The 9648-nt window shown below is 41.5% G+C and overlaps 2 protein-coding genes across 3 annotated transcripts; one reads left to right on the top strand and one right to left on the bottom strand.

The window, feature by feature from the left end:
• Positions 1-928: 928 nt before the first annotated feature.
• LOC131891639 (uncharacterized) lies at positions 929-3242 on the bottom strand. Of its 2 annotated transcripts, none has more exons than XM_059241268.1 (2): positions 1741-3242; positions 929-1397 (listed from the first exon to the last, which is right to left on the bottom strand). In XM_059241268.1, exon 1 carries the CDS (start codon positions 2210-2212, stop codon positions 1742-1744), a length of 471 nt encoding a protein of 156 aa, XP_059097251.1. In that variant the 5' UTR covers positions 2213-3242; the 3' UTR covers positions 929-1397; position 1741. The 2 variants fall into 2 exon arrangements, with proteins under 2 accessions (XP_059097251.1, XP_059097250.1); XM_059241267.1 differs by having other exon boundaries at positions 929-1400; positions 1741-3231.
• Positions 3243-6377: 3135 nt separating this feature from the next.
• On the top strand, positions 6378-7827 carry LOC131891803 (uncharacterized). The gene is made up of 2 exons (XM_059241472.1): positions 6378-7433; positions 7493-7827. Exons 1-2 carry the CDS (start codon positions 7250-7252, stop codon positions 7738-7740), a joined length of 432 nt encoding a protein of 143 aa, XP_059097455.1. The 5' UTR covers positions 6378-7249; the 3' UTR covers positions 7741-7827.
• Positions 7828-9648: the final 1821 nt, after the last annotated feature.

Below are 9648 nucleotides of genomic sequence, written 5' to 3' on the forward strand. Positions count from 1 at the left end.
TCCGCAAGGTTAAGTTGCGGCACATTGCTGCAATCAATGTTTGCTTTTTTTAACGTAACAAAGACTCCCATAGCTTTGTATCAATCTGCAAATCCTCCGCAAGGTTAAGTTGCGGCACATTGCTGCAATCAATGTTTGCTTTTTTAACGGAACAAAGACTCCCAGCAGCTTCCTATCAATCTCCAAACCAAGCAAAATTTCACGTTGAGCGGGACGTCTAGCTTGTGAGTCATGTCTGGCTCGAGACATGTCAGACTTACACCCTTCATGTGACCGACCAAAAACGACTAGATCATCCATGTACATATATGAAGCAAAGAATACCTTGGAGTCGGGATAATATAGGCAAATATAGGCTTTTGGAGCTTGGTGAACTCACTTGCGGAGATAACCCTAGAAACGTGATCTGCCACACAGAGCATTTGAAAACTTTGTCAGTGCCTTTCCAGGCGAAACCCAGATATTTTTGGTGATGTTCGTTAACCCCAATATGATAGTAGCTTGATGACAAATCCATAACACCGAACCAATCAACTTGTTTGATGCTCCCTAAAATACGGGGGAGGTGGTCTAGTTGGACGCTTCTCTTGGCCAAGTAAGGATTCAACTGACGGGATGGATCTGTGATCAACCTCTTTTTGCGTCCCACGGGGGATAAAACTTGAAGCGGCATGATCAAATATGGAGGGTTCAACACCTCACGGATACGTAGGTGCAAAGGGTGAGATGGTTGGCGATGCTGTCGCAAATAAACTTGAGATTATCTGGACAAGTGGCAGATCTGTTTCTTTGGCAATCTCGAGGGTTTGGGCATATCAACAACCGGTAGTTGTTCTGAGACATACGTCTGGAAAATGACCGAAAAAGAAAACTTCTACGAGAAATGAGCAGGCTTTAAACTAAAAACAACAATACGATTGGTTCCAACTGAAATGGTAAAAAATGCTCAGCTTTAATTCTCGGAATCAATAGATCATGGAACACAAACATGAAATCAATAATCTGCAATCACTTGTGTGGACAAGCTTCAACCCAATGGTCAGGCGCTTTCCACAAGGAGCAAGGCCTTCTGGCAGATGGGCCTCATCAGTGGTTTCAAAATTTCATGCATTCATGTTGCACAGCATCCCGGCAGTCCGATAAGAGTCTGATCGAGACGAATGGGCCACTCTAGCCCAAGTCAATGAACGGAAGATTCCCATAATCTTTCAAGTTCAAGATCCATCGTCGAGCTTTTGACTTCGAATTGTTCAAGGCGCTGGCCTGAAGGACATGTAATACCTGGGATAGGTGAATGGTCAACACTCTATTGTGCCAACCTACTCTCTGCGTTGAAAAAGTCGCGTTCTTGAGATTACTAGTACGATCTCGCACAAATTCTCGATTGTGGGTGATTTCTTCTGAAAACAACCGGGAGAATTAGTCATTGGACTGGGAGGCGATCGTGCAACTGAAACAATTCTATGTCGCTTGGCAAATAGGCTCAATTCTGAAGTAAGAAAGAAAATAGAAAAGAGGGGCTGAAAGTAGCATTCATGTCAGACAAACTGACCAACGAAATCGATGAAGTTGCATGTAAAAAAGTGAACAATAAGCTCGTAGGAAGAAAAAAAAGAGAGCTTAAGCAACGGGTTTGAGCATTTGCGGGAAACAGCTCGAAGACTTAACTTGATACGAAAGGCTGCTAAATCGGACTGCTACTCTGGCAGCAAAGGAGCTCTGGAATTTAGCATGACTTACCTCACTCGTCTCCTGACAAGGCTGCATAGTTCTTAGCAGTGCCTTCTTGACCGATGAGTTTGGCCAAAGGATGCGGCCAATTCTCGTCTTTGGCTCTGGCACTTGATCTCAGGTCGTCCTCTGCAGGTGAACCCGAATCGTCGGACGAGCTCGTACGCTCGTGAACTTGGCAATTCTTGCGGAGCTTCTTTTGTGGTTTACGAACCTTCCCGGATAAAACGTGGTGGGGGAAAGTGTGAATCAGATGAATTTCGGCCAGCATGAAGGTGGCACGACTTTGGCCCAAGCGTGCAGGGGACTGCCGAGTATTCGGAGACCAAATGGAGTCTTCCGTCGGTGAGGAAGGGAATGCTTCAGCAGAATTGGAAGCGACGCGTCGCATGATATTAGTCACCGTTGCCCATTCTTCTTGAGAGGCGAATTTCTTCTTAATTGAAGCCACAGATGCGTCTTTGGGGTCCACATCGGCCATGGGCCGGGTCGATAAAACAACGGGACCTGTTTGGGTCTTGGGACTCAATTGGGCTTGCTGGAGCAAATGTTGGTTGAGGCCGATTTTTTGACCCTCCAGCGACCAGTCTCTGGCTCCTAGCAATCAGGTTGGAGAGGCCATGGGTCTGGTCAACAGGGGGGATGGACTGGACGGCGTTGCTCTCAATGAGGGAATCCAGTTTGCTCGTCTGAGATGGTGATTGATCCCCCAGGAGCCATAGATTTTATCTCGTCCACAAGCGCATTGCTATCCGACATGATGAGGCAACGGGTATTATAGATGAACAAAATCATTCAGGATTGAAAAGGATAAGTCCGGACTTGGTTAAATCCTGAGACGCAATGCCAACCGGATGAACAGCAAGCTATTATCCGGTTAGTATGCAGTTGTCAGCCAATCTGGGAGGTTGCAAAAAGAATAGCTGTTCTAGCTGCTAAGATAAATCCCCCATTCCCCGTGCTTTGCAGATCTCATGACACACTCCCAACAGATAGGATGTCATCTGTATTTCCCTAGAGGTGTGTTCTTGAATTTGAGACACCTTTCGGAAAAAACTGAAAACGTTATACCATTACCATGCGATCCATAGTTGGTTGCTTTGTTTTGGCTTCAACGGGATTTACAGTATGATATTTTCTTTGCTCACTTTTAAGGGATTCCCTGTATTATATCGATAAGCCAACGGTTGATTTGAAGCACTCAGCTTTACTTCTGTTGAGTATGAAATATCAGCAAGTTCCCTAGTTGATTTCGGCACTATCCTCGTCTCAGATGGATTACTTGTCAAGTGGATTGCGAAATAAATCACTATGTCAAGGGTGCAAAAAGCAACGCCTCATCCCGGTTGTTCTTTGGAAAAGAGTGCTCCCCATAGCATGAAGATGGAACAAGCCACGTCCAAAGTGGTTTTGTCAATGTTTGTTAAAAAGGAGTTTTAAACGATAGCGTTTAAACCAGTGTTTGATGATCAATAGGAAACTAAATTGTAAATGAAATCACACAAGGGGGTTTCGGCAAAACAGGTGATGATTCAAAAGTTATGATAAACGAATAGTGTACAAGGGGTGTTACAAAGAAACGAGAACGTTTATAAAGCAAGCAGATTAGAGGGGGTTTGATGAACAGGAAATGAGAAATCTCCAGTTGCATGAGCTCAAAAAATTTGGTTGTAAGTAAGGATGTGCAAAAAAGGCATCTGGATGTGGTCAATTGTGCAAATAAAATTGCGGAAAAAATTGCCAATGGTACAAAAAGCTAGCAAAATGCAAAAAGTGTTTAAAATACAAGAAGGGCAAAGGACTGAACACTGGGACAAAGACCCAGCAAAGAAAAAAAACTTGACTTGTCAATTTCTGGCTTACTACTCCGTAATATGTTGGACTAAGCCTCATAGAACCTTGTCAAAGTCATTTTCGATGAATTTGATTGAAGATTTCTACTTCAAGTCATTTTTATTTTCTCTACTTCTAAAATGTCTCCTTTCAAAGATATGATGTCAAAAGCCATAAACCACTGAAAATTATGGACGTACCTTGACCAAGACTAGTCATAACAAAAAGCCATTTCAGCCGCAATTACCTTTAGGCTTTCTGTGGAAACTTTGGTCCGATTTGTTAGTCAAGATGTCAGGGCTGCCAGGCATAGGATGAAAATTGCGTTTTCTTGAGCTTCAAGAAAGCTATGGACAGGTCGAACCTGCAACATAACAAGACCAATGGTGCAGCCCTAATGACTTGCCTTGGTCATCGAGATACGTCCACAATTTTCAGTGGTGTATGCAAAAGCTTACGTAGCTGAGCAAGAGCAAGTCGAAAAAATCGAATTTTATGTAGTGATTGCAACATAACTTTGGCCATAGCTCCTAAGTACCACAAACACAATTTGGGGCTCAAATTTGCGCATCTACCTCACAACTTCTGGGTAAAGTTCACAAAACGGCCCCCTCTTTTACTCAAACTGCAGAAAATACCATTCCAACAAAGTAATAGTCCTCATACAAGAATGATAAGTTAATAGAGATCATTTTCCACCACCTGGCCGAAAAGGCTGGCCGAAAATGGCAGAATTTATGCAAAAAGGTGGCAGATAATGGCAAAAAATAGAAACCTATTGACCCCCGCAAAACAATCATTTATCAGAGCACTTCGAATACAGTAGTTGTAGGTTGTCTCCAAAAAAAAGTTGGACGTAGTTCAGGTTAAGATTAAGGCCTTCATTGAATATGACCCGTTACAAACTGAGAGTAAGGTGGTTCAGGAGGTCAGGTCGAATCCGAAGGCATTTTTCTCTTATGCAAACTCTAAGAGACAAATGAAACATTCTGTTGGCCCTTTTGAGGTTGATGGGGAACCCATTAATGATGTAATGACTATGGCCAACATATTTGGAGATCAGTTCTCTAGTGCGTTTTCAACTCCAAAGAGTTTAGGAGCAACCGTCCATTGCTCCGTTGATGAGTTTGTTGGGACTGGCAAGGCTTGTCAAGTTCAGCGTTTAGATGATCTTGTAGTCACAGATCAGGATGCTTTAGAGACCATCAGGGACTTGGGACTCACAAGCTCTCCTAGTCCTGATGGTGTGACATATCAGATTCTGATGAGATGCTCACAGGTTCTTGCTCCTGTTTTCTCGCACTTGATGCGTTGCATCTTGGACCAAGGCAAGTTCCCCTCTTCTCTGAAGGTAGCTCATGTTGTTCCAATTTTCATAGGGGGAGATAAGTCACTCCCCAGTAACTATAGGCCGATTTCTCTCAATTCGAATATTGCGAAGGTGTTTGAGAAGATCATGAAGTACAAACTTGATGAAGTTCTTGATATCCATGAAATCCTTCCTCCTAACCAGCACGGGTTCCGAGCACATTTTAGCACGGTTTCCCAACTGATTGAGCATTTAGAGCAGGTCATTGAGGGACTGGAAAGCCACGAGTCAGTAGATGTTGTTTATCTTGATTTTGCCAAGGCCTTTGACAAGGTAGATCATGGCCTATTAGTAAACAGGCTCCATGAGATTGGGTTCCAAGGCAAGGTTCTTAATTGGATAAGAAGCTTCATTCAGGATACGAAGCAAATTGTTAAGGTCGAGGGATCCTTTAGTGACATAAATGATGTCAAGTCAGGTGTTCCCCAGGGCTCTTCTTATCTTAGGGCCCCTCCTTTTTATAATATTCTTAGCCTCGCTTCAACAGCTAAGTATTACTGCCAGTCACTCTTCTTATGCTGAAGATACAAAGTCAGTTTCTGATAGGAATGGCCAAGATTCCACTAGCCTTGAAAAGGACCTAGAAATAATCTATTCCTGGGTTACGTACAAAGAGTAATATGTCCCCTGAACGGAATGAAATTCCGCTCCATGACCTTCGGGTCAACTCCTTTGAATACCCCACTCGTAGATAATGGAGGTAAAGATATTGAGCACGTCTCATCTATGAAAGATTTAGGTGTAGTCCTCCAAAATCATGGAAAGGTCGATGAGCATGTCCAGTTGAAGTTGGGTAAAGCTTTTCAAATGTGTGGTTGAATATACGTTTTTTTACGTTTACACGTTTAAGTCCAGAGATAGCATCACGATGTTAACTCTGTACAAGTCGATTGTCCAGCCACATCTTGAGTATGCTTCACCCATTTGGGCTCCAATGAGTTCAGCAGATTTGCAAAAGGTCGAGCAAGTCCAAAGATGTTTCACTAGGAACATGGAGTACATATATGAGAGAGCTCTCATATTGGGAGAGGCTAAAAAAGTTGGGACTGTCCAGTGTTCAGAGAAGGTACGAAAGGTATCTGATATTGTAGGTCTTCAACAGCATCCATGAGCTTTGTCCCAACCCAGGATTTAGGGTCAATTCTAGTGACCGTAGAGTCTTAATGAGCGTTTTGAGAGCACCTTCAAGTCTTCGAGAATCCAGGCTAGTTCGAACAAGGAAGTCCACTTCTCTTCTTTCTCGGGCTCCTTCATTGTTTAATTTGCTTCCCTCTGATATTCGTAGGGAATACGTAGGCCTTGTTGATCCGATTGCATCTTTTAAGTCAGACTTGGACAAATATTTAGATAACATTCCAGATCAACCCTACATTCAAGGACTTGCTCGGTCTGCCAACTCAAATTCGTTGGTAAACCAAACATCATTTAAGGATTGAAAGGTAATAAAAAGGCGAATAATAACCTTTCATTTTAATAGTGTACGGAATTACGCTTCTTTTGCGGCTAGAAAAGCCATGAAAAATCAAACCAAAATAATCAAAAATTCAATGAGGCAAGTAAGCCAAGGGAGATGTAAGCTGGAAGTCTCCTCTCCTCATTTTCACCAGGCAAGCTCCCCTGAGGATCATAATGTCTGAAACAGTACATAGATCCAAGAAAAAATCCACTAATATGTGAAATGGATCAATGGCCCAGGTCTTATGCCGAATCCAAAACTTCCTTAAGCAGACACCGTGGTAGAGAACAAGTGTTATCATGTATACCTGTAAATCTACCAATAGTCAAATGACAAATTTGTTGCAGTAAAGAATAATAGTAATAATGCTTAGACAAGGGAAAGCATGTATTAGCTTATCCATTCTTTGGACACGCTGAATGGAATCAGATGTCAAATTCTTTCGAAATGATGCCCAATTTGTAAAGTCAAACGACCCACTTTTGATGAAACCGGCCCTTTTAACGGTAGATGGTGATGGCTTCGGCAATTGATGACGCCAGATTGAAAACGTTTATATCCGGCCAAGACTCAAACATGAATTTCAATCATGTATCATTATCAAGACAGTTAATTTAAGATAGATCCAATGAATGTATATGTGTTTTTTGATTGATATTCCAAAGTCGGTTTTACATTTTGAAAACTTAACATACTTTTTGTTACCAGCTTCATTTGTTACGTGCATCATAATTCCTATATCGATGATTTTCCGGCTTACAATTGATTTCTCATTGTTTGATGAACGTCAATGGCTCTAACGAGCAAAAGAGGCTTGCATCTCCCCTGTCAAGCAATTCTATGATTGTATTCAATTGTGAATGAATTTAAGCATGATTTTCTTTTGTGTAGCAATTTCGTGCTCGAATGGTGATGATATCAAAAGCGAAAATCCCATCACTTGCTCAGGATTTGATTGCTCCGATATCTTTGATGACAAGCTTGCCACCGGAGTTGCCCTTCCTGAAGCATACGTTCAACTCAACCTTGGCAATCCTGACAAAGGTAAGAACGTTGAAACATTCAAGTGTGTTTCATAGTTCAACGGGCTTGTTGTTTTGCAGATATTCATTCGATGTTATTTCACTTTGATCCCACGACTACGGTTCCCAAAGACATCTTGCTGACCAATTGTGGCACGCAATCCCAGACTTTTCGATTGGAAGACAAGTCCATATCGTTCCTGATTCTTGACCAACCTTGGAGCACAAATTGCTTAAACGTGACATTTGGACCCGAGATGTTTGTCCACAATTTGAACAACGACGTAGTGGTGATTCAGGCCATATATTTGGTTGGACACCCTTGCTAATTCAGAGCAATTATTCAACTCTTTGATTCGTTTGTAAAGATGTGTAAGGAACAACGGTTTCAGCGAAATACAGTAAAGCAAAGTAGAGATACAAAAGCCATGGTTGGAACAAGCACATCTTGTGACCTTATATTTTTGAATAACACTGGTTATATCAATTTAATGATGAGTTTTTAAAGGGGAGAGAACTGAATTTCATAGTAAATATTGATTAATTGTTTTCCCAAATAGCAAACCCTTATGTGAGGAGCCCAACTCTTGACCACCCTGATTTGGAATGTTGTTCAGTTAACGTCCGCTTGACTTAACTGAAGTTTAAAGCTTTTTTTTTTTTAATTTGACGGCTCTTTACACTTTGGTACTGTCACCATGTTATATTTCTTTGTTTCAGAACAAGTTCAAGAAAGAGATTGATTCCGTTTTTTGTCCTAATTTCATCGAACCCCTGTTTGTGCCGAAAGATTTCTTTTCTAAGCAGAATTTTTCCTGCAAAGTAAATTGAAAGGATATCGAACGGATTACTGTAATTCTTGAAAATCTTGTTTTTGCTGTCTTGTTGGCATCTGTTGTAGGAGAATTCCCTCCACAACTTGGCCTTGAGTGGTGAAAAAAGCCATGTTTATACACAGGAAAAGCCAAATAAGTGCAATATTGCCCCTTTCCCATCAAATCGCGATTTGCTTTAAATCGATCCTAGCCTTTAGTCTCCCCAATAACCAATATATCTATCACAAGTTATTCAGGTATCAGAACGGCCTACGGTCGTCCGAATATATAAACAAACTTACGTGTTGTTAGGTTCTTTCATTCAATATCAGTACCAATGTTGAACCACCAAGTGGAAATGTTCCTTTGGGTCCTTTTGTTGTTGGCAAATCCAATCACTGCCTTTGACAATGTTCCTCTGGACCTATTGGTTCGCTCCCAATGTCTGGTCATCACCAATTCGCCTTCGTGGGTCTACAATGGACCCATAATTCGAATTGGAGATCCCAAGAATCTACGAGGCTGGGACCAGTCCATGGGGATTACAAGTGGAGCTGTTTGCTTGGATATTATCTATTTTGGATCTTGGCACATTTCCGAACTGGAACCCTGGAAAGGGCTTTATCGGAATTACTCTTTTGTTAATGTCATGGAACTAGGGCAAGATCTCATGGAGCCTAAAATTGAAGTTGAAATCAAGTTCTTGGACCAAGGTAACGCCAGATAACAATGGCCATACAAGTGTAGGCGTTTGAGGCAATTCTGACATATTGCTCTAGATCTGATTAACATCATATCAATTAAGGATATCTGTAACAGTAGGATTGGACATGGCAATTGGCGAAGCTAGGCCACTTTGCGATGGCAAAATTTCAACTCCCACAAAACTCACAAGGGATACTACCAAACTTTATGAAATGGCGATTTCAATTAAAAAATAGAGTTTTTATGACAGCATTTTGAGTAATCTATGTAATAAGTATTCAAGGACAAGCTCGGTCTGCCAACCAAAATTCGTTGGTGGACCAAATACCATTTAAAACTTGAAGGGTAATAAATAGACTGATTTTAACCTTTCATTTTAATAGTACTGGGGATTTCATTCCCTGTAGCGGTTAGAGAAGTCCGTGAAAAACCAAACCAAAAAATCAATAAAAAGTCTAGAGTTTTAGGAACAGATAATTGTGAATATGATAAAAGATGTACATTTTGGCCTCAAATGACAGTCCCTTCCTACCTTTTTCAATTTATGCATTCGTGAAAGACTTGTGACAAAAAGAAAATCGGCGTAACCCCGCAGAGAAAGAGAGAGAGATTTACCACGGACTTCTAGAAATATGGACTGCGAACGAGCTTCCCGGCAAATCGGCCTGCTCTTGGTCATAGCCACTCTGAGCCCTTTCAAATTTAAGTAATGAAATA

This window comes from Tigriopus californicus, chromosome 12, assembly GCF_007210705.1.
Source record: "Tigriopus californicus strain San Diego chromosome 12, Tcal_SD_v2.1, whole genome shotgun sequence".
Classification (NCBI taxonomy): Eukaryota; Metazoa; Arthropoda; class Copepoda; order Harpacticoida; family Harpacticidae; genus Tigriopus; species Tigriopus californicus.